Source organism: Cricetulus griseus, chromosome 6 (genome assembly GCF_003668045.3).
Source record: "Cricetulus griseus strain 17A/GY chromosome 6, alternate assembly CriGri-PICRH-1.0, whole genome shotgun sequence".
NCBI lineage: Eukaryota > Metazoa > Chordata > Mammalia > Rodentia > Cricetidae > Cricetulus > Cricetulus griseus.
In genome coordinates this window covers 41,879,555-41,907,530 of record NC_048599.1, presented here as the reverse complement: position 1 = coordinate 41,907,530, position 27,976 = coordinate 41,879,555, and the positions used below count along the sequence as shown (strand labels likewise).

General features: G+C 39.4%; 1 protein-coding gene across 3 annotated transcripts; it reads left to right on the top strand.

Annotated features, from left to right (window-relative positions):
- Positions 1–27,936, top strand: Snap25 (synaptosome associated protein 25). 3 transcript variants are annotated; one of them, XM_035446970.1, is made up of 7 exons: positions 1–72; positions 2,054–2,095; positions 8,205–8,253; positions 15,210–15,327; positions 18,897–19,010; positions 22,425–22,569; positions 27,868–27,936. In XM_035446970.1, the coding sequence occupies exons 1-7, from the start codon at positions 1–3 to the stop codon at positions 27,934–27,936; spliced, it is 609 nt and encodes a 202-aa protein (XP_035302861.1). The 3 variants fall into 3 exon arrangements, with proteins under 3 accessions (XP_035302861.1, XP_035302859.1, XP_035302860.1); XM_035446968.1 differs by having other exon boundaries at positions 18,885–19,010; XM_035446969.1 differs by lacking the exon at positions 15,210–15,327 and adding an exon at positions 14,913–15,030 and having other exon boundaries at positions 18,885–19,010.
- The last annotated feature ends 40 nt before the right edge of the window (positions 27,937–27,976 follow it).

Genomic DNA, 27,976 nt, shown 5'->3' with positions numbered 1-27,976 from the left:
ATGGCCGAAGACGCAGATATGCGCAATGAGCTGGAAGAGATGCAGAGGAGGGCTGACCAGCTGGCTGATGAGGTAAGGCATAGAGAGGCAGGGGGCAAGCCCAACACTGGAAGGTGGGTGGTTTCAATTCAGATTTTGAGAAAAGAATTCTTCAATGTCTAATTTTTTTTTTAAGGTGAAAAAAGAACTTCCTTTTTCTCTAAGATTCCTGCAGGCTAGACAGGATTGATTATAAGGCGCAAATACAAATTAACATCTCAGCCCTGAGGCAGGACTCCTAGACACTTGGGAGGGCAGGGTCCTCTAGGAAAAACTTTATCTTTAGATACCTAACAGTATGCCATGGTTACCTCAGTAATGAAGGTTACTAAGTGTGGCTATTACTAAAATTGAAGTACATAATTTGAAAATAAATATATATAATTAAAGCAATGGTATTATGAGCTCAAAAGTCATTACTTGTAGCTAGTTTAGCACATTTTTTCTGCTATCTATGCCCTTGAGTCATTTACACTCACTGTATGTAAGAAATGGAAACTGCAGAGTCAGTTTACCACACTGCACTCAGAAACCAAATCAAAAGCAATTATTGAGAACCAGTCATTGGCAAACAATATCAGTTGTGCTTGCTTTATTGTTTGTTGATTACCTATAGTTAAGACAGAAGGGAAAATATTAATAATCTAGATAAAACTTTTTAATTATGTATGTCTGTAGCTATTACATTAAGAAAATAATATACAGAGTTGGGTGGGGAGGGAGGGTTGGATCAGGGAGGAGCTAGGGGTAAGAGTGGAAGAGGTGAATATGATCAAAATTCATTGTAAGGCATTCTCAAACAGTAAAAATGTTTTTGAAATATAAGAAATTTTGAGGAAGTCCTCCATTATTTGGAAACTTATTTTTCAACAAAAACATCACCTTCTTTACTAATGAGACTAATTCTAACATTAAGTCGTCACTGCTTCAGGTTCTTCTTATTCATGAACATGAGTGAAGTTATCCAGTTGCAGTGACCATGTTAGAATTATACTAGTTCATCATATGAGGAGTCATAGATAGACAACACACACACACACACACACACAAAAAAAAAAAAAACTGACAGGAGTTTTGGGTGAGAATCAACCTGCTACACAGAACTGCTAACCAAGGATGCTGTGTTGCATCATGTGTCAACTCTGTGCTCTCTGTGTTTCACAGCCTTACAATAGATGCAAAGATACATAAATGTATTTATATTTTTTCCCAGAGTCAGAGCATTTTGCCAACACATCACTGATAATAGCTATTTTATTACAAAAGGGAGTCCACTTTAAGTCCATTGCAGCAAAAATTCACATCCTTCAGGCTCCTGCAGAAACTTGTCCAACATAAATTTGCTATTTGAAAGCATGGTTTTGAGAAATCACACTGGTTGTTGCAGTGGAGCTATGTTAAAGGAACTGAGAACAAAGTGGTGATGCTGTGCCTGAGGGACCAGCTGCCAAGCTCAAAGCTTTCTTCATGCTTTTTTTCTTATCTAAAAATGAAGGTAATTACAGCTGTCTCCTATGGGATAGTTATTGCAAACTTGCTTGATTTTTTTTCACCCTAAGGCGACAGCTTAATTTGTATTGATAACAACTTCCAGTTGTGTTTCAAGGAGTTTTAAAGGAAACTCGTTAAACTCATCTCTCCTCATGAAAACTTATGTTTGTGTTTAAAATTCAATATCCCTAGTTCAGGGAGGCCAAAGTAGTCCTTGAAGTATATGAGATAGTTTTCCAGGCATCCAGAGCATACAAAATGATTTGTCCAGATTGCTTTGCCTTTGATATCAAGATCAGCCTCATATGGTTTTGGTTTTATAAAGATAAGCTTTCATATGATTGCTCTGGGAAATCTGATCATGTAGAAAGAGATTGAAACTGGGAAGACATTTGGTGTTTCTGTTGCAAAGTGTAAGTCATGTGTGATAGGGACCTTTGTGTTTCTCATGTGAAGAAAGCATTTCTGACTTGCCTAGTGCTCTGTTAGTGCCTTTAACAGTGTTTATGTTTTTCCATCTTAGTCCCTGGAAAGCACCCGTCGCATGCTGCAGCTGGTTGAAGAGGTAAGGAGTGGATTCTATTAACATAAACTAGGTCCCTATGTTGACATGTTCATTCCTAGCTCCTATTGTTTTTCCCTAAACCATGGCTCCCTGGCTTCCAATATGAACATAGCGTATCAGAAAATACTGGAGATTTTGGCATGAGTTGTTAGCTAGTTATCAAGGTGACCTCACCACCCTCCAGCCTAGGCTACCTCTGCAGTGCATAGTACAGAGAAACCTACTATTTCTAAGCTCCTGTTCCCAACAGTCACAAAAGTGGGTCCCAGTAAGCAAAGTGGTGCTTAATCTATGAAGGAATTACCTACATAAAAGTCTTCATTTGTAATGATTTTGTTGCAATATATTACAGCTAATCTAAAATTCTTTTCTGACTCCAACTATATTTATAACTTTGAAAAATATGTATTTATGCAAGCATATCATCTTTTGAAATTGTTGTATTTAGTGTCCAGCACGAAAATCTAAGAAAAAATAGCAAAAATCTTAAACAAAGAGAAAAATCTAGTCCAATTAAGTAAATATAAAAGTTCTTTTATGTGACTGACTCTGAATTGCACATCCATTTCTAAAGCATTTGTAATTCATGGTTTAATGAATCCCAAACCATTTTTAAATGGATAAAATAGGGCAGATAGCAATAATGGAATCAAAAAAGCATTTGCAATAAAACCTACTCATTCCAATTTGGTAGAACAGCAGTCAACCAGGAAGAATAAATGGATTAATTGAACTTGCCCATTGGGAGAGATGGAGTTGAAAAAGAATGGGCTGGACTGTATTTATCTTAACCTAATAAAACAAGCCTAATGGTTTTTATTCAGCAAGATGCTGCTTTAGCCACAGTTTCAATGTGACTGCTTATCAATGTATAAATTCATGTGTGATTATCTTTTCTAGAGATCTTGGGCTTTCTCTGGCAGAATGATTAAATGAGCCTATTCACCCACCCTATGCTACTATAAATTGCTTATGCAATGACATGAAAGGGAAAGAAAAAAAGAGATGAATTTTACAAAGACTTAGAGAAAAGCCAGCTGCCTCTTACAGCATTGGAGCAAATGCTGTTTTCCTTTATTCCTGAAGCTGCAGCTCCTCACCTAGGGGTGAAGTGTGGCTAAAGGTGAATGACCACAGGAAGAGTGGGAAGAAGTAATGATTCCTTCACTGAAAAAAAAAGTCTGTTATTTCAAAAATAACAAACTGAGCTTGCATTGCAGCACAAATGGGCCTCCACAGAGAGGCAGGCCTACAGGGCCTCAGCAGCATAGCCAAGCAGCCTTCTACTCTAAATGAAGGGAAGTGTCTGATTTTCTCTGGTCTAGGGACACTACTCATATGGAAATGCTTAAATACCAAGAAGGAGGCAAATAGCCCAATCCAGGAGTGCTGGCCATTTGGCATTAATGTGTTATTTTCCAATGTGTTGCAAGCAAAACACAAAAAAGAGCAAGAGCTTGGAACATTTTTACATGAGCTGAGATTAACATGAAGGGAGCTCACTATTTAATGGCTATAATTATTTTATTGTATGCTACATTATTATCACAACATAGTTCATGACCTACAACCAGAGAACTCACTTTTCACTTTCTTATGTAAATACATGTATATATGATTGCGTTCCTCTAGCTCTTTCCAACTTGCTCAGTTGTGCGCTGTTGAAACTTTGCTCAGACTATGGAACACAGTGGAATAAATGCATTGGAATGCACCCCTTTAAACTAGCCCTTTGTCCTTCAAAATCTTGCGAACATGAACCCTTCTCTCTTGCATGTCTTCTCAAAATGAAAGTAGTGTCAGCCTGTCTTGCAAAAAATCTGTTTGCTCTAATTTATTCTAAGAATAAAAGCTCCATTGATTGAAGTAGGATTCTCGAATTGTATGTTTTTGTTTCTCCTAAATTGTTTCTCGATCAAGCATGAAGTTGAGTCTCAGATCAAGGAATGAAAGAGATGGGTGAAATCTCTTCCATCTAATAAGTAAGAGGAGGCTGTTAGACATTTCATCCTCAGGAAATTGTGAGCAGGGCATTATTAGAGTAGACTGGATTGCTCTTACTTCCTCCTGGGTCATTGTATATTTATAGTGAAACATTCCTCATGTCTAGGGCATTGGCTATTCAGATTATGTTCTGATTTTCAATCAAAAAGAAAATTTCCTTTAAAGAGAATCAGTATTAAATATTCATCAAGGGCAGAACTTATTTGGAAAATATGAGTTTTGAAATACCAGGATGTTACTCATAACCCCAAAATTCATCAGTGCTACATAATTTGAATTGAACTGAACTTTTATTGAATTCAGTTTCAAAGACAGGAAAGGTTACTAGAATTTGGAAGTCTCCCTAAGGCAAATAGTTCACTTCCCATGAAAGTACAGCTTTACACTATCTCTAATAAACTCCATGGTATAATAGCAGAGGAGCCTGGGGACCTGACTTTTAAAAGAAGTCATCATCAGCATTTCAAGGATGATGTAAAGTTACTCAGAGGTCACTGGGGAAGTTTCAGAAATGCTGAATATCATAGACAAGTACAAAGGTTAGAGACTTGATAGCACTTGGTTCACAGGCTGGAGTTGGGAATGTAATTTGGTGTATATATTTCAGCAGATATTTATGCAGTACCTAATGTTGGAGATAGGAGAGAAGACACAAATGGATTTACTGCAGGGAAACCAACATGTAAATAGCTGCTGAAATTCAAGTCATACCTGCCTTGGTAGCATAAAAGAGAAAAGAATTAAATCTAAAAGGAGAATCATTAAGATGTTCTCCAGGAGAAAATATTTGAGAAGAAAAATGTTAACTCTGCTGATGCTAAATGTAGAAATGAAGTTTGCATACCAATGTCTTGGGCTATGAGGATTGAACCAGAATAGGCCATACTGGTTTAGGGAAGCAGATTTGGAAGCATCGCAGAACCTGCTTGAAATAGTTCCTGAAACACTAGTATTTCATGAATGTCTTAGCATCATATCTCTTCCTATACCAGCTTATCTTTCAAAATGCTTTGGCAATAAAAAGGAAAGAATCATGCAAAAACCACAGATGGAGATGTGAGACTTTCAGTTAAAAATTTTATCAAGTCAAGTTGGCAGTTGTGATGCCCTTCAGAGTTCAAGAGTATGCCTGGGTGTTCAGGCTTTAGGGAAGATGCCTTGGAGTTGGGGAAAGTACCCCAAAAGGACAGCAACAAAACATACTGGCTTAGTCCACTGAGTAAATAAATTCATCAATATGTTTTAAAAATAAAATTAGGAAAATATATTTCACAAAAGCAAGAAATGAAAAGGAGCATTTCCAACTCCTTTTAGATGGCTATGTCCTCATCTATAAGTCAAACACAAATGAAGAATTGAGCGCGGATAGAACTAGAGCCACTTCCTCTCACTCTCAATCTAGGCATTAAAGCACACGACTCTTCCAGGAATTGGAGAGAGTAATATTCTGTTTCCTTTCCAGTATTTTGCCTATCTCTGACCCTCCATCTTCTAGATCTCATAAGAACACCCAGTTATTTTGATAAAGCCATCAGCAAAATAATGGAACCAAATTTAAGTTCAAACCTTTATCCAGAACCTACCATGTGCCAGCTATTGAGCTTAGAGCCATCATTATCACTATTATAATCAACTATACGTTAGCTAATTTAACACTTATAGCCACATTTTACTACTGCCTTGATTTCCCTCTGTGGTTAAGTGACCTGCTTGAGACACACAGCAGGAAATGGTAGACATAATATTCATGAGCCCTCTTTCAGAGTATGGATTCCTGCATACAGCATTTCAGTTTCATCCTGCCATAACTTTATTTTCCTTTGAGAATTCCACATCAAGCAAATTGATCTGAGGAGAGTAGCCCATTCTAAACATGTTGAGATTCCCTTCAAATCAAATCCAACTTCAGAATGTTTTCTTTTTTGAATCCCGCTCAGTCACCCATGAACTGAACTAGCTTTGAGATGGCTATACTATGTAGAGGTCATTTCATCTGAATTATTACCGTGGGAAGTGTGAGAGCTCTTGCTGCCCTCATATGACCACAGGGTGAGCTGAGGCATAGAACAGTTGAGATTGAAGCAGTAAGACTTCAAAGAGAGACCGAGAATTTAGAATCATTTACTGAATCCAATCCCATTGACCGAGTTGTTTCTCTTTTTTACTCCGATGAATTTTTTTTATTTGAATTAGAAACAAGATTGTTTTACATGTCAATCCCAGTTCCCTCTCCCTCCCATCCTCCCTTACCTCCCCCCCCAACTCAAACCCTACCTATCACATATCCTTTCTGCGCCTGAGGGAGGGTGAGGCCTTCCATAGGGGGTCATCAGAGTCTATCATATCTTTTGGGATAGGGCCCAGGCCCACCCTCGTGTGTCTTGGCTCAGGGAGTATTCCTCTATTTGGAATGGGATCCCGATGTTCACAGCTATGTTAGGGATAAGTACTGAACTACTACATGAGGTCTAGTTGTTTCTAAAGCAGAGAAATACCATTGAGATACAAGCTATCCATTTTTCTATCCCTTATTCTTAATGTCTGGGACAGAGTAGCTATCCAGTACATATTTATTGAATAAGTGAATAAAGAAACATCTAAGCAAGATAATAGGAAATGGAAGGAAAGGGGATAAAAAGAGATGAATCCACCAACCACATCCCCTTACTTTGTTTCTCTGGCTCTACCTTCAATGTGGGAAATGGTGAGACTCTGGAAGAGTCACACAACCTTCTAGCACAACCCAGCTTTTCTGGCTCCCAGGCCAACTCTTTCTGCTTATGTTCTCCCCAATTGGGACAGTGTCAAACACTCTTGCTCCTCCCATCTAATTCAGTTCTAGTTATGCAACATGCAGCACTTAATTAGAAAAATGTAAAATTATACTTGTAGGTCATCATACAAATAAGTGATATTCATTATATGTCATAGAATCCTATGACAATAGATGAGAGTTGGAGTGATAAAAGTCACCCACTTTTCTCCATCTTCTGTCCCCAGCAGAATGGAACAGGATCTTTGAGCAGAAGATGTTCTCTGACATGCTTCTGCACTGTCAGATCCACATGCGTGAATAAGCTACCTGCTTTTCATTATACTGTCTCATAAGCAATGGCTAGCAAGTGTAGAAAAGGGATCATTAAAATGTGGATTTAGGGTAGATGGACGTGCACTCACAATATACTTTAAGAAAGACTTCAACATGCCTTTTGTGGTCAATAATCTCTCTGGTCAGTGTGAGTCCCTCTGTAGCATGCAATAGAGCAGGTTAGATTCCTAGACATGGAAACTCCCAAATCAGATAAGACAGTATCTTCACCTCTTCTTCCCCCACCCATTCCCATTCCCCTCCTCCCAATAACCTAGGTAGCTGTGGTCTGTGTGGATAAAAAGCAATGAGAGGAGGTGTGTTTCTAGAGATTGCTGCAAAAAGGAACTGCAGTGACTACAGAGAGGAGTGATTTTCTCATACTGAATCATTGTACATAAGTGTGGATTTCAGAGCAAAATACTTTCTGATCTCACTCTGTCTCCCAGATCTTGAAGAATTCTTCACAGCTCAAAATCAGAAAGTCAGTTTCCTGTTGAGCTGTGCTTCTCAGCCTCTGGAAAGTCACACTCTTCTGTGATAAACCAAAGCACCAGGACTCCAAGATCCTTATGTATTTCCCAAGGGGCATGTATCTCCCTTATGTATCTTCCCTGGCCCTTAATGGGCACTTTTTGGTTAAACTTGACAGAGAAGAAAAATCAACCAAGAAGACTGTTAAAATGTTGCTTTAACTCTACAGGTATAAAATGATTTATGGTATTAAGTACATCACATTCCAATTCACACTGTATTGAAGGACAAAGGCCCACCTTATGGAGGGGGCACTGCATGTCCCTCCTCATTGCTCTGAGAGTCACTGATAAAGTTCACCCTTTACCCAATTCCTTTGGTCCCTACCTAGCCCCTTATTGCTCTTGTCATGCATCTTCCCTTTGTTTCCCTTTGGTCCGTCTTCATTTTCCATATTTAGGGATAATTGTCTCCTTACTGATTTCTCTTTCTCTTTTCTCTTTCTAACTCCTTTTCAACTTTGCTACCATTATTGGAATGTAGAGTAAAGATGCTGGTATCAGGACTTTGGTTATGTTGGATGAACAAGGAGGTAAGTTCAGATTTCTTCAGTAAGAACAATTCTTCAACTGAATAAAGTTGTAGTGTTTAATTTTTTTGTGCACCCTCAGGTGGCCATTCTGCATGTGTTACATGTGTATGTAAGTGTAAGGGTTCTAGAAAGTTCATCTTGCTAGTTTTCTTTCTCTGTTGAATATATCGAATGTGGGATGTCAAGGCCTTCTTCATGACTTAATTAATGTCTCTGCTATGTACATTGATATAACAGATTTTAAAAGCAAAATCTATGTGTGTTTCTTAAAAGACAATATATTAGGCAGTGTTGACAATTTTCCTATTCTTATACTATCAAACTTTCCCAATAAATTTAGTTTCCTTACAATAATGTCCAAGTTATGGGATGCAGTATATGAGATATGCATTTCTTCTGACCATCCAAATTTAGTGTATGGGAGTTTTGGTTTTCAAGTCACTACAGAGATTCCCTGAAATAACTAAACTTTATTTTTTTCATGGGGTGTCTGGAAAGTAGAAATTTTAACCAATCTTAATATTTGAGCTATTTTAAAAGCATTTTTGGAAAGGCTAGGAGCAACAAAACTCAGAGTCAAGATGTTAGTACATCATCTCTACACACTAAAGTAGAAACTATAAGGGCAATTCCATGTTTTCCTTTGACTCAAAATATTCAGCAATATAGTAATAATGTACATAATTCTAGCCACACATTCTCTACCTGTTTTCATTATAAATAATGAGATGCTTGAACATTTTCATAATTTGTAAAGGTATTAGAAAAAATTATGATTGTGATTTTTTTCCTAGTGGCAAATATAAGAACATAAAACCCATTCCAGCAAGGCTGTGGTAAACTCCAAGCAAAAATTTCAAACTGAGAGGAAAATTGCCATGTTGATAGCCCAGCATAAAGCACTTTTCCCAAAATATAGACAGCCTCTGCATATCATCAAAAGGAAACAATTTTTAAAAAATGGGAATAAGATATAAAGCTTCAGTTTTCAAGTAGACATGAAAAATATTCTCTCAACCATCAGTGATAATAGAATGCCAGTTTTTAGCAAGTTGATACAAAATTTAAAAATTCATAACAAACAATGGATTAGTGTGTTGGGAAAATGGAAACTCCTAATTTACACATGGCTGCTGTGGGCTGATACACATGTTATAAGAAACAATTTGATAATAGTATCTTCAGTTTTGAAGTGTAACTGTGTTTGACCAAAACATCACATTCCTAGGACTTTGTACTGCAATTAATCATTTACAATTATGTGAAGCAAAATGAATATGCCCTACTAGTAGTTGTATAAGACTAGGAATAATTTAAATGTTTGTCAGTGGAGAGATCGACCAAGTCAGCTATGATATGGCCATGAAGAGATGTTCTGCTGTCAACACAGTACTTAAGTGTTTGATGACTTCTGGAGAGTTAAAGTTACAGTAAGAAGAAAAGAGAGAAAGTATTTGAAGTATTTTGAGAAGCAATTAGAAGCATTTGAGATTTATTGGGGAATGCCTATGGAGGATAGATGTAGATAGTAAAAGCCCATGACAGCTCTGTGTGATAGTAAGAGCCTTCAGATGTGATATGAGTCTAACACCTGGAAAGGGAACTAGAAAGAAAAGGAGAACAGAGTGAGAGGAGCCCCGGAACAAAGAGCTGTTCTGAGAAGGTCTCAGCTAGGATAATGGGGTGCCTCAGAGCTATGATTGCCACTCCCAAGTAGAGAAGAGAAGACCATGTTGATCAGGAAGGCCACAAACCTGGCAGTCCCACTATACCTAGATATTAACTTGTAGCATCTTGAGAAAGCATGACCTTAATATGAACACCATGCAACTCATAGATGCAAAGCTACACCCCACTTCTCTGACAGGTTCCTCCCAATGCAAGGGGCTTTTGTTTCTATAATATTTATTCATGTTAAACTTTTTAAAGAATATATATCAAATAATTATAAAATAGGGGAAAAAGGATCATACACCAACCTCATCACTTTTCTTCCACTGATCAAATTAGTTTTTTGAAATCTCTAAAATTTAGAGTCTAGTTGAGTTCTGTTCTAAAGGGTCAGTCTTAAGATTTGCTGTAACTTCTTCCTGGTCTGATCTGTGTAGCAATGTCCCAACTCTGAAATCTGAGGTGCAGCAAGTCATTGCTTGAAAAGTTGTGAAACAGAAGGTACCCATGTAGAAGAGTGACAAACCAGCTTTTTCAGTTAATAGGCAGCAGTGTGGGGAAAGGAGCTTTATCGCAGGGAGATTTGGGATAATGTCTTCTTCCTTCTCCATCAAGACATAAAGACATGACATGGAAAGCAGTAGACAGAGACATGGAGCCTGAGAGGGATAGGCTGGGGATATAGCTCAATTGTAGAGCTACAATGAGGTCCTTGCTTCAGGCCCCAGCAATACAGATGGAAAGAGAGGGAGAGAGGTAGAAAATGAACAGCCTGCTCACCTGAATTGCAAACTTTCCTTGTACTTTGATGAAGAAAATCTAGAGGTGCAATGTGCCAAAATCCCCATACATATGCAAAACTTCATAATTCTTAAGCATTATAATTCCCACAAGCATCTAGATATTATTATCTAAAAACAAAGAACAGATTTTCCCCCCACAGGATAATGAATGTTTTCAGCTGGAACATTTTGGAGTCCTCTGGTAAGCATATTTCCCATGAGAGCTTGTGATACATCAGATGTATAATAAACAGCTCATACTGACAATAAATAAATAAATAAATAAAAATATTACAATTGTAAATCTCCAAAGTGGGTGGCCTGGGGCTTGTCTTAAAGGGTACACATTTCATTTTTACTAGAAACTTAGGAGCTTAGCAAGTGACATATAAGTGTGCCCACTACCATCTTCCTTGCCTCTTAATAAGCATGTTTAATTCTGCTTTTGCAATGTTTACTTGTTGAGATCAGTAACTGCTTTTGATTTCTCTTCAGTTTATGCTGTACTAATTTTGCCTGTGCCTGACATCTAGAGTATTAACTATTTCTGCCTCACAGCTGCTCAAAGAACCACAAGCAACAACCATCCTCCTAGGGAAACATTGCACCTACTGTGGAGGCAGGCCAGACCTCTGTAGGTTGTCCAACTGAACAGTTGCAATGGGACATTCATTATAGGATTCTTGTTTTAGACCCAGGTATCGTGGGACACCAAGGAGCACCAGGCATGACAGACAACTCTGGACACATACAGAGCCCTGAGACTTTTGTTCCCCTTAAAATGATGTCTCCCAGGAAAATCCCCTAATGGCTCTGTATTAACAGGGATAATCTAACTTTTCACTTACTGCCATGTCTTTTATTTCTTTTGTTAGTCTTTTCTGGATTGTTTGTTTTGATGCCTCCATCCAGGCTCTCTGAAAATGTATCTGTGGTGAGCTCTAAATTAAATAGTAAAATCTCTGGCCAGAAAAAAAAAGACAAAATCAAGGCCAACCCAGAGGACCATCCAACCACTTTAAAATTAATGGCACTACAAAGCATCATTTGACAAAATACTGCAACCCCTTGCTAATTCACTCACCAACCTTAATTCAGAATGGTTCAGGCTTTCCAATGTGGTAGCCACTGTGGATATGTGGTTATCTCAATGTTTAAATTAATTTCATAGTGTTCAATAATGTTAAGGAAAGTGGAAATCATATAGTCAGTGTCTTCTAACTGGGTATTAGTATGAAGGCTTGCATAGTAGGTAAAACACTGTGTTTTACTTTAGGACCAGGCCCAAAATTCTAAGGGTCTTATATTCCTCTACTTAGGATAATAGCAGAAAAGATGTCTAAACAAATCCCTAAGAGTCTATCTTCTACTGGTGAACCCATCAGAGACAAATGATCACTCAAATATCATGGCAAACAGAAAAATGCTTCAGTCTGTGCTAACAACATTCAGTGTTGTCTACTAGAAGACTGGAAGATGTTGAAAAATGTTCTCTTCTCAACCTCCAAGAACAAACACAAAAGCTTAGGGATCGGAGCCATAGTCAACCTTGTGCAGTATGTGTGAGACCTTCATAGATGCAGCTCTGCCAGGGAATGAAATGAAGAGATGGAGGTCCTCACAAACTTCCTGTTTGTGTTTCACAGAAATTATTCCAAGGCTACCAAGTCTTAATGTGTCAAACAGGCCCACAAACACAACTCAGCACAGTAAAGTTAATATTGTAGCCCGACCACCTGGAAAGAATAGTTCTAGGTGGGTTTTTTTGTTTGGTTGGTTGGTTTTTTGTTTTTTGTTTTTTTTTTTTTTATCAGATTCAGCCATTAGATTTTTTTCCCTTGCAGTCAAACCTTTGCCAGCAAAGCTGGAAATCCACAGCAGGATGCACCTTTCATGGGTGTGTTCACTTTAATCTTTCAATTACCTAACTCATATGTCCAACACTTCAAGGTCAGTTCACAGACATGCATTACCTCCTAATTCCCAGAGCCACCAGGGATAAGGCTTCCGAAATCTTGTCAGAGTCATGATTTTTGCAAAAACAAAGTATATATTCCTTGCTTTCTAACTGAAGAGAAATGCATCAGGAATGTGCATTGCTGCCAGTGTTTGTGCCCTGTGGTGAATTTGCCCTTTGAGCCCAGGTACCTCCTTAAATTCATCCTAACACAGCACTCTTTATGCTATCAGCAATTCTTTGATTTGAACCAACATCCTTCTTTCTATCTGTATGCATGATGGTTCTTCATTTAATGACACGTTGATAAAAGCATGAACCGTGTCAACCAAGACATATAGGACATATAGGAGGCCAAGAAAAAATTTAAAGGTTTCAATAAAACACTGTGTCCTTTCCATTCCACCCTAGTCCTCTCACTCAGGTATTACATTTGATTCACCAACTGGTTTATTACGTTCTTAAAAGGAAACTGGAGTTAGGTCATTAGTTTAAAAAAAAATCAAGCTTGGCATGGTTGTTCTTACAATCGTGGACTTAGGATGCTGGGATCCATAGGAAAATCCTGTGTCAAAAAGTCAAACAAGCCAGGAAGAGAAGAAGGCAGCAGAATGGAAAGTTCCCTCAAATATGAGGAAGACGGGAGGAAAGTCTTCTTGCATGTAAAGATTTCCAGGACATTCCTGTCTCTGTGCACTCAACAGAAGAATGGCACCACTGTCTCTCCATGCTGAATAAACACTGCAGTGTTTCTATCAGTTTCTGAAAAACATAGCAGAAGCAGCAGAGACCTAATCAGTGACCATTTCTTCTTTAGTCCTGCCAAAGAGAGCAAACATAATCTTTTATTATCCAGATTTGTGCTTTCCCTACTTGAGTCACTGGTGAGCCTCGTTTAGATCTTACAGTGACAGTTTTCACATCATACACTTATGTGAAATGGTTTTCAGGTGATTGTGTAGGCCTTTAGGCTAGAAATGTGCTCATGAGTTTTACCCTAGGCATGTATGCCTTTACTTCTAGAGGCACAATCATCAATGCATGCATGAAAATACAGACAAAAGGAGGAGCAGGATGTAACTGGGCATTATAATTAGACAGCCAAGACATCATATTACACTTCTCCTTTAATGGTCTTAAAAGCTACTTGACAAATCCCCTTCATTAAACTTGCAGTTACCCTAACTTGATGACACATTTGAGAAATTAGTCAATTTGGTTTATGTAACCCTGGCAACCAAGAACTGATTCATTTTTATGAGTATCGAGCTGTGTTTCAGATGCACTAAACTCATCTTTCCTTGTAGCAATGGCTCAGTGCCATTCTGTGTGCCAATTCACTGCCCCTCCTCCAAAGAGACACACGTTCTCCTTGTTCAATGACCAGGTTAGTAGTTGGCAGGTCCACACCATAGACACTAGGCAGCCAGAGCAGAAGAATAAAATGTCTTTCCCAGCTTTTGCAGCAAGTCACTCACAGGGTAAGAAATGAATTGAAATGTTTTGGTACTTACAGTATTGTTGTTCTGATGTTGCCTTCTTTTCCAGCCTCTATGAATTAAATAAGGAAAACCAAGAACACACCTTTGGCTACTTCTAGCTGTACAGCCACTGCCGAGGGAAGAGCAGAAACTCATAACCATGTCTATTCCTGCTTACGGTTCTGTTGTTTGCCACCAAGAAGAAAACACACTCTATTTTCTCCTTTTATCTGGTTGGGGGCACATAACAGTCAAAAGATACAGATATTTTGAAATTGGAGCAGATAATCTTTCTCAAAGTGTTGAATGGGAGCACCTTAGCTATAAATTAACACCCTGTTTTTCTTTCTCTTGGGTTTCACTGGTGTCTTAGTCAATACACTGCAACTTCCCTGGATATACAAAATCAAACAGACTTTCTGATCTCATCCCATCATGTCTGAACTGCAAACTATTTTGAGCATTGTTCTTGTTCATTTCCTTCCACCCATGTCTATTTAGGACAGCAGCAGCCGTCTACAGCAATGCATCCTCTTGGGCAATGCATTGTAATCTCAATCTCTCTCTCTCTCTCTCTCTCTCTCTCTCTCTCTCTCTCTCTCTCTCTCTGTCTCTCTCTCTGTCTCTCTCTCTGTCTCTCTCTCTCCTTCTCCCCCTCTCTCCCTCTCTCTCTTTCTCTCTAATTCTGTTTCACATAGTCATTTCTCATGTTCTGTTGGAAACCCCAAAAAAATTCATTCCACACTATCATCCCTTTGTCCTAACCAGAACAACTCGATCGTGTCGAAGAAGGCATGAACCATATCAACCAAGACATGAAGGAGGCTGAGAAAAATTTAAAAGATTTAGGGAAATGCTGTGGCCTTTTCATATGTCCTTGTAACAAGTAGGTACTGGGTACCAGCTCTAATCTGTGGCGTCCAGTTTTCTTTCTTTCTTTCTTTTTCTTTTCTTTTTTGTTTTTCTTTTTAATGTCAAAGTGAATGTCTGAAGTTTTGTCTTTTTTTTCTTTGTCCTTTTCCATCTGCTTCATTCTGTGGGGATAAAATACTTGTGTTTAATCAGAACAACTGGAACGCATTGAGGAAGGGATGGACCAAATCAATAAGGACATGAAAGAAGCAGAAAAGAATTTGACGGACCTAGGAAAATTCTGCGGGCTTTGTGTGTGTCCCTGTAACAAGTAGGTGCTGCCTGCCTGCCTGAAGCTTTGGTTTTCCCAAGGCTCATCTCCAAGCCTTGACTAGCTCATTCCTGCAGGCTCATAGGCAGGATGAGCATGTGGCATGCAGAACAGATCAATACCGTCTCCAATGCATTCATCTCATAGCATAGATAATACTAGTGGGAATTACTGTTGATGCATTAAAAATCAGGCATACTACAGTGGAAGCCTCACTGTCGGCAATTTTTATTGATGAACGTTTCAACATTTTCCAGAAAGTGTACTTTGAGACAGAGGCACTTGGGGCACATTGTTTTCCTCAATCCCACAATGAAAATTGTAGATTTAGACAAGTCTTTTGGTAAGTGTGGAGGATTAGAAATGCATGTATCAAGGTTTCATTTTTTTTCCTTTCTCGGAAGTAAAAGAGACAGGCTAATTTGGCCCAGGTAAGCCTCTGCAAGTCAGAGCATGTGGCAGATTCCCTCTTGACTGCTCACCAGCTTCAGCACTTGGTCACGAGGTGCTATAGCCTCACCCAGTGCAAAGGCATCCTCATCTGTAAGAAGCAGCAGTCCCATCCTAAATTGGACCCATCTCCTCTAACTCTTCCTCTTGGAAGATCTGCCCGTACACTGGCTGAAATGTTGAAATGTGTAGATTTTGCATGCACGACATCTCCAAACATTTAACTGTTCTCAAGGTTCTGCAACGCTTTTTTGGAATGTAGCAGAAATGTGACATGTGGTTACAAAGATTTGCAACAGAAAGAACCCAAAAACTCAAGGGTTCTAGAAGATAGTCTCATTTGGCTGGCTAGCAGTGGGGGGAAAATGCATGAGTGGATTGCCCAACATGCATTTGGAAAATTAAACTCATTACCTGATCTCCCTCACCCTTCCCCCTTTCCCTTTTAAAAGAAGCCTTTTACCCAAAAGCTCTCCTGATCCTAGCTTTTAGAATAGAAATTGATGTCATTTTGAGTAGATTATGTGACCATTCACATCCTTTAAACTTTGAGGCTGATTTGAAATATCCCACTTCCTGTTTAGGAGGGGGAGGGGCTCATGGTACTAATAAATAAAAACCAAGTTAAAAAAAATCAAAAAGAGTGCTCTACGGTAAAGCCTGGCTAACTGGAATCCAGCTAACTGGAACCCTCAGCTGCAAAACACTTTTGCCCCCTTTCTGTTTTTAGCCAAAGAAAAGTGGGACGGGGAAGGGAGGGCAGTCAGAGCAGGTTTGAAATGTCTTGTTTTCCAGGACATCTAGCTCATTTGCAGTGTCTCAAGCAGTCTCTATTCTACTATCTCTACCTATGGAGAAATAAATAAGTGGTAAATTAGAGCTGGTTTGAAAAGGCCATCAGATATATCAATATAAGGCATAACTGTAGGAGGACTGGATTGTGCCCATACCCAAAGACTCTGAACAGAAAATTTGCTTAAGAATTTGAGAAAGATATTTACTAGTTACCCTTGAAACATAATTTTCCTCCAGAGTCTACTGTTCACTGGTAAAACCATAAAATTCTCCAAACTCTCACTCATGGGCAAGTATTCCAGTTAGTCAAGATTTGACTGTAAGCCCTTTTCAGAGCCAACTTACCCCACATTTGGAGCAAATGGCAACAGATGCACCTCCCACCCCCTCCATCAATTGTGTGTGAAGAAAGGGTGAAGGCAGGGCTCCTTGAGGTGGATCCTCAGGTTCTGAAGAAGTATGACCCCTACTAAATCCATGTATAAGTGGTCCCCAATTCCTTAATTCTAAAGAGACCCTAATTGAGCTTCAAAGCTTGAGTGAAGTGTTCCCTGATGTGTGTAAATAATGCTTTAAAAACCATGTGTCACAACGCAGTGGCTGGTGGTGCCCTGGACTCTCCGGGGGCTTTGCCCTGTCTCGGCATGTTTCGAAGGACTATGGTAGATGTACGGCCGTGATGTGAGTGTGTGCAGCGTTGTGGGTGCAGTGGTTTGCCTTCTCTTTGGAAACGCATATTTCCCTTTCCTTTGACTTTGCCAAAGATGGTATACCAGACATTTTACATAGCAGAAAACATCACAAAGTCCAAACAGCTTCTTATAACCAAAAAGAGAGAGAATGGGGAGGTGGGGTGGAGAGACCAACTCTCTTAACTATGAAAATTTGTGTTCTGGCCTTGTACCATTCATGGAGTGGGCCCATGCCCTGTGATGCAGTAAGTTGTGACAGTAAATTGTGGGAGCTGTTGAAATTCATTGGTGCATTTCCCAGTTTGTCACCATGGTTTCCTTGTCTCAGTCTACAAGGATTAAAGCCAGTTTAAAAGATGGCTTTGGCCCTCTAGTGAGAGAAAGAAGCGGGGGAAGGGATTAAATCTTGGTGTCTTAGAATAAAAACTGTGAAATGGAACCAAAGGATGTATGTTGTTCTTGGACTCAATAGCATGTGGTTTCTACTATGCAAAGAACCTAGAAACATCTTTGATTGCCTTAAATTACAACACACCCACCAAAATATGCTCTATATGTTTCTATTGGGCACAACAGGTATGCCTGGATTTTAAGTTTTGTTCCAAGGCAGGTCAGTGAAATGTAGCCCATGGAGACCACACTAGTTCCAAACCACTCTCCTCTGTCATAACCCAGGATAGTTTAAAGTAGGAATCTGTATGCACACCACCCTGCCCTTTGGCCCAACCAAGAAGCTAATGAACTGCGTTTCAAATCGTCACGAAGGCTATTACTGTCCTGCTAGTGCCTATTTCGAGAATGGTCAACTTCTGGAGTAGTTTGGCTTAAATGAGAATGCTTCACTTTCTACTCATGCCTGTAGCTGGTGCATGAAGAAGACACAGGGTGGTGGGGGTTCTCTTTGATGCTAGATGGCTTGTTCTCTCTTCTATTTTCCTGCATTCATTTCACTATGCTTCTTTTACTTTTTGTCTCTGTGGACAAAGGTTTGTACATCAACCCTGGATGTATGGTGACTGTTTGGAAGTACCGATATATTATCAATTTCAAACCACCGTAGAGGCAACCCAAAGACCATCACCCTTGGCCAACCACCGATCCTCTGTGTCTTACATGAAGCATTGGGGATGCAGATCACATAGTCATTGGGGGAAATATATTAAGCGGAGATCGTTGCATGACAATGTGTTAAAAACTTGGTCAAGTATGTTTTTCATAATGATTCTGTGTTACTGTGGTGTGATGTACACCCTCTACTTGGCAGTCTTGTTTTGTGTCTGTCTGCCAGTATGTTTTTCTGTGTTTTGTGTCTCAAAATATAACCATGTCACTGAAATAGAACTGAATGTTCTCCAGCTTATCTTAAGTCCAATTAAACCACAAAACAAACCAGAGATTAGTCTTGACCATTGCAATTGGCTCAATTGAAAATAAAATGCTGAATAGCTGAGGCGTGGTGGTGGCCAACTGTTTGGGTCCAGATTATGATATATCGGTATTCTCTATTGCCTCAATTTAAAACTCATTTGCTTGGTTCGGTTCTTCGCTTAAAGAATTGGTAATTTCTGTGAGCTTGCTGCTCCACCCTGTGCTTTGTCACTCACCCAATTTTTTGCATAGGCTTAAATCCAGTGATGCTTACAAAAAAGCCTGGGGCAATAATCAGGATGGAGTAGTGGCCAGCCAGCCTGCTCGTGTGGTGGATGAACGAGAGCAGATGGCCATCAGTGGTGGCTTCATCCGCAGGTGAGTTTCTTGGAGTTCTGTTGGTGGATAACCAGCACTAAATTATTTTATCTTCTTCTGCAAAGAATTTTTGGACTCCCACATGAAGCTAGGAGTGGATTCGTGACAGCCTCACTGACTTACCTGGTTTTTGGCTGGTCTACCACTACAGGCAACTTCCATCCACCTCCATGAGGTCTTCCAACAAAGAGTTTAGACTTCTTCATGGTGATGATAGTGTGTCAAAGAGACAAGACCAAGGCACAATGTCCTTCCAAACTGTGGTTTGGGGGCTATTTGACAGAGTGTCTCTAGACAAACCAAATCCCTCGACCACACCCAGAATCAGAGTGGTTGTGGAAAGGCGTTGCACGATATGTTTTATTTTAGCTAAGCTTATTAAACACTGTTACTGGGGCGTGTTAAGCAGCATGAGTGATTTATAGTCTAGTAGTAGCAGGAAGCTGTTACCTCTCAGTCCTCAGGAGATAGGAGCAAGAACTGTTACCAGAACCCAAAAATTATGACTAAAAAAGGGTATTATGGTAGTGAAATTCAGTCATAGCCACAGTTGGCTAGAATGAGAAAGAGTAGGAAATGCCCCAAGTCCTGCTTCTCTTGTCCTCTAATCTCCCTCAGGCCATTATCCAAAGCCCACTGGGAGTCAGAGCAAATGAAAAGCCAGTTGTATAATAATGAAGATGAGCTTCTTAGGGCACAGAACAGGGAAGGTCAAAGAACTGATCTGTGTGGAAAAAAAAGAAAAAGAAAAAATTGAGATGTGCACTAACCACTTCTTTTGAGATCTAGAAGTGAAGACCGATTTAAATATCTGTTTTTAAAGCCTTAAGTTATATAAGTCAGCCAATACCTTGCCTCCGAGGAAACCACCAGGCAGAAAAACAGCCAAATATTTCCAATGAAAAGGGAAAGATTATAGTCCTTATATTTTTGGACTCCCATCCAACCTATCATCCCTTTGTCTTAACCCCAACAACTTAGTTTTGTCAAAGAAAGCATAAGCAATATCAATTAAGACATATTTAGACTAGTAGAGCAGTGGTTCTCAACTTGTGGGTAGCAACTCCTTTGGCAAACCTCTGTCTCCAAGAATATTTACATTATGATTCCTAACAGTAGCAAAATTACAGTTATGAAATAACAATGAAAAATGATGTTATGGTTGTGGGGTCACCACAGCATGAAGAAATGCATTAAAGGGTTGCAGCATTAGGAAGGTTGAGAACCACTGATGTAGACTGTTATACGGGGACTCAGCGTAGGTAAGAATATATGTCTTCATGACTATCTACCCCCAAATCATTGTAGTTGTGGGCCAACCAATACTGCTGTGATTCATATAGTGTAGGGTCTAGATCTGCACCTGTGGCTTTACAGATAACCATCTATTTCTGCCTCTAAATGATTTTCAAGCCAGTGCCTGTATTAGTATCAATGAGGAGGATACAGAGGAAAGAAAGGGAGAAAGCAGGGAGAAAGGGATGGAGAAAAGATGGAGGGACTATTGTCTATACTCAGTATACAGCAAATGAATCCAAACCTCTTGACAATGACACAAGCATCTATGATTTGTAAAGCTTGGGTGATTCCACCTTGTGTTAGGACTGGAAAGAATTGCACTACAGGAATGTGTTCATTGTTGATGATCCTTCAAATGAAATGTAAATGATAGGAAGTTCTCTCTTAATTTTTAAATTTTCTCTGGCTCGGGTCAATATATATTTTAGTGGAGCCAGGCATAGTGGCATAGAAATCCTAGCATTCAGGAGGCCCGAGTGCTCAAGGTCAGCTTGGGCTGTGCATGGAGACAAGGTTTCAAGCAAAACAAAATGAACAAAAGAACAAAGTCATAATAGGCCAGTGTGCTTTGGAAGTTGCCATGGGAAAGGGAATTTAACCCTCCCTTAGTTCATCACTGTAAATAGTAGGAGGATTCTGTAATTAGTGCCTTCTTAACCTTCATGTTGACCCCGGGAAATGTGGTGAAGTGCTTTGTGAGCCAGCTCCTGCCTTCCTATTCCTACCCATTCAACAGAAACCACCAGATACACATTTCTGTGCTCTAAAAGCACCAGTTCCAATTCCCCTACCAAACCTATGATGTCAACATATGCATATATTAAGAATCACCCCCAAAAGCGGTTCCCTTCGAATCTCTTCATAGTTCTCAGGATTCAGAGGCAAACAGGTTGCCACTGATGTTCACACTGAAGCACACCCCAAGGAGACAAAGTGATGAGCACTAAGATTCTCTATGTCACTCTCTTCTTTCACCTTGGAGATTTATGTGTCAGAAAAAAGAAAATAGCCTTTATATAATTCTGCCTCTATCTCCTGACCTGAAGTGCCTCAGAATAAATGATTTTATCTTCATAAAAATAAAATTAAGGTATTGGGTGGCTCAGATGTTGCTCTGTGGATTAAATGCTTGCCGCTCCAGCTCCAGTGAGTTCAGATGCCCAGAAGCCATGTGAAAACCAGGTGTGGCGGTACAAATCTAACATTCTAGTGTACCTGTGGTGACATGGGAAGTGGGCAGAAGTCCCAAAAGCTCATCCATGACATGCATGGTGATGAGCAAGATGCTCTAGTAGACATGTTAGAAAGTGAGGCTTACACCTCAGGCTGTCCTCTGATGTTTACATGGGTACCATGGCACATACCAGGACTCACATATGAACACACACATACAGATCACACACATACACACACCAAACACACATTAAAAATAAGTAAAAGAGTCTGGGTGACGGTGGCTCATGCCTTTTATCCCAGTACTCAAGGCAGAGTAAGGCAGATCTCTGAGTTTGAGGCCAGCCTGGTCTACAGAGCAAGTTCTAGAACATCCAAGGATACACAGAGAAACTCTGTCTCAAAAAAAAAAAAAAAACAAAAACAAAAAGCAAATAAATAAATAAAACAATAACTAAAATAAACATGGACGAATGAGGAAAGGATGTAGTTTTAGAAATCATAAAAATAAATAAATTGATGTGTTTCATTTAGTAAATATGCTTTCTTTAGAACTGTAAAAATCAAAGCAGCTGTAGAGGTGCATACCTGCAAGACTCATACTGGGCAGGATGAGGAGGGTGAATCAAGATTTCTACCAGCCTTGGCTTCATAGCCAAACCTTATCAGAGACAGATACAGAGAAAGAATCCAAGGCTCCAAAATACAGTTTTTGCATAAGCATGCAAGTACTCTACTATTAAGCCACACCTTGAGCTCAAAACTCCGATTTTAAAATTACATTCGAAACAGACAGATGTTAAGGTGTGTTGGTATATTGAATAAGAATAAGGTAGATCAGATCCCTAGATGTCTGTGGACTTTCCACAAGTATTAAGGAGCTCTACTCCTTAATACTAACTTTTTTCTCACTCTGACTTCCAAAATTGCTTTGGCTCCCAGGGTAACAAATGATGCCCGGGAAAATGAAATGGATGAGAACCTGGAGCAGGTGAGCGGCATCATTGGCAACCTCCGTCATATGGCCCTAGACATGGGCAATGAAATCGATACCCAGAATCGCCAGATCGACAGGATCATGGAGAAGGTGAGCCCACAACTATAAGTTTGGGTGGTGACTAGTGGTTGCCACTAGGAAGGGAACACTACATCCAGGCACACTAGTTGCTGGATATTTTGCACTTAATATTTGCATGGGATTCAGCAACTGAACTGGCATGAAAATTAGAATCTAATTGAGATTTTCATTTGTTGCAGTGCTGGGGATTGAGCACAGGCCTTGGGTATGATAGAAAACTGTTCCACCAATGAGCTATACCTTTTGCCCCAGAGCATACAATTAAATGTAGTCAGTATTTTTCTAAATCTCTCCCATTCCAAGCATGTGCCAGGCACTTAGAACACATGAAAATGATATACTCCCCACTGCCAAGAAAGTCGTATCAGGACACTAAAACCAAGAAACCGCTCACCATACAAATCAGACATCAATTCTCTTTCCTTGCAATTTTCTTATCCCCAATAGTACTATGTTGAATATTAATTATAATCTTTTAAACTGTACAAATACCAATAGGGGGAGATGGGTGCATTAAGTGTTTAATAATGATTTTATGTAATTTCTGTCTAGCAACTCTTATGCTGTGTTCATTCTCTGTGAAACACTGAAGTTCTTAATCAGAGATCTTGAATCTTTATATCTTTTTCATTGCCAGGAACAAAGTGGGTTAATTTTTAGATCTTTTAAGTCACAAAGCTACATAGTAGTTTCTTTGTCCCCAAAGCATCCTTCAGTGCCTTGAAGGGATGACTAGAAAATATTAAACAATACATAGTAATAAATAATATCTGACCACATAATATTTTGCCTGACCAGTATTGAGCTACATAAATGTCAGAGCTGGCTGGCAAAATGCTTGTGCTTTGCTTTTATCTCCAAGTTACAACGTACTTGTCAAGGCTAAGCAGCTTTTGCTATGATAAAGCTTTTAATGCTGTGGGAGCCAATGGGTTTTAGAATCATATTGAAAGGTTCAAAAAGGAGCCAATGCCACCAGACATAAGCCATTATAGCCCCCAAAGAAAAATGAACAAAGAAATAATTGCTGAGCTGTTTTGCAGAAGGAAAACAATCTGAGGAAACAGGAAGTGCTTATTTTCAATCAGTCGGCCAAATGGACTCAAAAGCAAGCAGATAACAAAGACAGGCTGGGTTCAACATAACAGGGTCAACCTTTGAAATACTGGAACTTGAAAAAACAAGAAATATTTATTGCTCCTAAAAAGTCAGCAAAATTCATGATTCTGTTACCTCTACAGGTGTAGTTCTCTAGTATGGCAAGTACCTTTGGTATTAACCTGTGCTTTACAGATAAAGGCATGCATAGGGATAAATGTTTAGGGAAAAGCCAGGCAACTTAATGGGAAATAGCTGCTCTGGTTTCCATCAACCCTAGACTGCTGAGTCACTGAGGTAGAGGGAAGGGGTATAACTGCCTTTTAATAATTACTTTAGCCTGGTCCACATTTGAAATAGAAATTCCACCTTTTTTCCCCTAAAATCATAATGTGGACACAATTTAAACAGAGCTGCAATATTATTAGCAGATTCTCCCCCTTCTCAAGGAAGCGTTGGTCTCTGATAATTGTATTCAAAAGTCTCTGCATGTATAGGATTGAGTTAACACCACACAGTAGATAAAGCAAAGAGAAGTCTCTTCTCTCTTGACCCCATCCCTGATCTTCACCCCACTTCCACTGTCATGATCTCTTCTCATCAACATTTGGATTGATACTGAAGTCTAGGGAATTCAAAACATTAACAGTTTTCATATATTCTTGTAGGTTTTTAAGAAATTGCTTTGCGTTTTTGCTTATGGATATATATATATATATATATATATATATATATATAGTCTTCCAAAGTTACAAGCACCCCATTCTTCCAGAAAACTGGAAATTAGAAGTAAGTTTCCATCACAAGCTTTATGCAAACTGGTGCTAAGGAAACAACAGAGATGTTCAAACTTCAAGGGAACGCCTGTGGAAGTAGATGTGTGAGATGCAGGCTGGGCAGTCCTTGAGGTCTTCTGTCAATGGGAAACACAGAGCCCGAGAACTAAGGTGATTACTTCTAAAAGGGATTTGCTGTTCAGCAGCTCTGTAACCTGAAAGATTGGAGAATATTTTAACCCGGGAATCTAGAGAGGCTGATGTATGACGTAGTAAGCACAAAGTTCTAGATGTCTGATCTGGGCCAGTACACCACCTGCCATGAAGTTAAGGGCTCAGAAACATGGGCTCAGTAGCTCCTAACAATGTCTGGGCTCCCTGGTGGATACTATGAACTTTTCACAAAGGGAAATCATGTAGCACATATTGGATACATTAATGAGCTTAGTATCCTCTAAAATCAAACATGAAACCTGGGGTGGGTAGCCTCCATTAAATATATATATATATATATATAATATATATATATATATATTATATATAATATATATATCCCCAAGCACATAAATAGGATGAATGCAGACACATGTTCTAAGGGACATACCTGCAAGGGAGGAGATTCTGTTGGTTTTGTTGTTGTTGTTGTTTTCATTGTTGTTGTTTGTTAGTTTTGGTTTTGGTGTCTAAAAGTGGATTTCTTTTATATAACATAAAAAGCATGTGGTGCCTTTGTGACATATATTATGGGTCTGGAATTCGAATGTGCTTCAGAGAGAACTTGAAAAGAAGTGAACGAAGGTGTTTCAGGTCCACCCTGTCTTTTCACACTATTCCCAAGAATAGACTCTGCTCGACTAAAATATCCCTGGAGCTGCCTTGGGAAAGCCAGACTGTGCATTCATAAACAAGATGGTCTCCATTTTCCTTCAGAAATGACATTTATTTTAAAGTGGATTATTTTTTCACTTCAGCTTTTCTATGCTCAGTATGAAAACAGCACAATTCAATCCATAGGAACATTTCAAATTGGTCTGATCTAGTAATTTTCCTTTGCACAAAAGTGTGCTTATTCCTGATACAGTTTGTAGGTACAGAAGGATTTGGGAACTAAATAAAATTGGGGGATATCCATTTTCCAAATGAGGATCCTGGGAATCGTGTGTGTGTGTGTGTGTGTGTGTGTGTGTGTGTGTGTGTGTGTGTGTGTGTGTGTGTGTGTGTCTATAGCTCAGAAAAATCAGGACAAATCAGTGTTGTCTCTTATGATGTAAATACTCATTTTGAAGCCAACTCCTGATTAGCCAAACAGATGGCCAGATAATTCAGTTGTGAATAATCTAGAAATATGCTCAACTTTCCAAATCTGTTTGAATATGGATGACTCCAGTGGCCTAGGAATTCATACATTCAAATTGAATAGAGAAGACCCTACCCAGTGGAGATTGGAAACTGGAGAAGTGGGTGCAAAGCCTGTGATCAGTGAGTGTTAATGGCTCATCAGAAAACTAATTCCCTGGAACACCTGGTGGCTTAAGGGTCTAACCTTGTGACATTCCTGGGTTCCATGCTGTATATACAGCAAGATGTAGCCCAAAGAGTGAATAGATTAATTCTGAGGCTGAAGGAAGCAAGGTACAAAATTATGACAAATGTGCTTTTGTTAAAGATTTGCTGGTTACCAACTCATGGAAGTAAACCTTCAAAAATGGCACTTATATGTTGCTGCTGTCTTTAATAACAGCACCCTCCTATATGGGGCTGCCACAACAAGAACAGCAAAGGAATATTGAATCCATTTGCTTGAGTTATTAAAAAAGAAAAGAAAAATATGGCTTAAAGGCCAGTAAATAACCTGAAGCATGCCAAACTTCAACTCAGTAACAATAACTATAAGTTAAGACACAATAAGTGCTTAATTTTAGGACAGACATTTTTAAGTTCCATTATATATGTATGCTTGATTAATATGCCACAGCAAATCTCTATAGAGGAATAATAGTGAGGTTTCTGAATCCAGGTTGCTTGCTTTCGACTTTCCCTCAGTTACTAACACTCTAGACAGTTGCCTGTATTTCTTTTTTTTCCATTTTTTATTTGAATTGGAAACAAGATTGTTTTATATGACAATCCCCCTTCCCTCTCCCTCCCCTCCTCCCCTGCACCCCCCCAACTAAAACCCTATCTATCACATACCCTTTCTGCTCCCCAGGGAGGGTGAGGCCTTCCATAGGGGGTCTTCAGAGTCTGTCATATCCTTTAGGATAGGACCTAGGCTCACCCCCTTGTGTCTAGGCTCAGGGAGTATCCCTCTATGTGGAATGGGCTCCCAAAGTCCATTCCTATATAAGACTGATCTACTACAAGATGCCCCATAGATTTCTGAGGCCTCATCACTGACGTCCACATTTATGGGGTCTGGATCAGTCTCATGGAGGTTTACCAGCTATCAGTCTGGGGACCATGAGCTCCCCCTTGTTAAAGTCAACTGTTTCTGTGGGTTTTACCAGCATGGTCTAGGCCCCTTTGTTCATCACTCCCTCTCTGCAACTGGATTCTAGTTGAATTCAGTGTTTAGCTGTGGGTGTCTGCTTCTACTTCTACCGACTGCTGGATGAAGGCTATAGGATGGCATATAAGTCAGTCATCAATCTCATTATCAGGGAGGGCATTTAAGGTAGCCTCTCCTCTGTTGCATAGACGGTTAGTTGGTGTCATCTTTGCAGATCTCTGGACATTTCCCTAGGTGAGGAGGACATGAGGAAGCAGGAAGGTTAAGTTAGGGGAAAAAATAGAGGAGCGCAAGATAAGAGATACCATAATAGAGGGAGACATTATAGGTTTAAAGAGAAATCAGGCACTAGGGAAATGTTCAGTTGCCTGTATTTCTATCTGCTTTGTTTCTTTACTTGGAAAAAGTAGCAAATAATCATATGCACCCAATGGTTAATGTCATCCAGGTTGAATGAGTAGAACACTGTCAATGTCATTAGTACTATTCTTATCAGGCCATTCTTATAAACAAGAAAGTTGAGATCTAAGATGTAATTGGTACAGATACTGCTATAAGTGAGCTAAGAAGGATCTAATAAGTGGTGACAGTTTAGTTCAGTCAAACAGATAGGACTGTTTCCACAGAAGTCATTGAGTATTGAGTACCTCTCCAGCATAGAAACATAAATAATATTACACTGTCCTCAAAAACCAGATGCTATCCAGTGAGAGAAGCAGTCAAAAATCCAAGTCAAGTTTCTGTGAATTTGTCCACTTAAGGCCATGGCAATGATCCTGGGGTGGGGGTAGAGGGCAGAAAAAGTGATAGTTCTGAATGGGGAAGTTTCAAGAGTGTTTCACAAAAGAAGAATTTGAGTGGACCCATAAGGTGGATGGAACTTTAAGGAGTAAGTTAAGAACTCTCTTCTCTGCTCTTTTCTAGGCCGATTCCAACAAAACCAGAATCGATGAAGCCAACCAACGCGCAACAAAGATGCTCGGAAGTGGTTAAATTTGCGCTCCTGCTGTTCTCTCCTCCAAATATTGTTGGA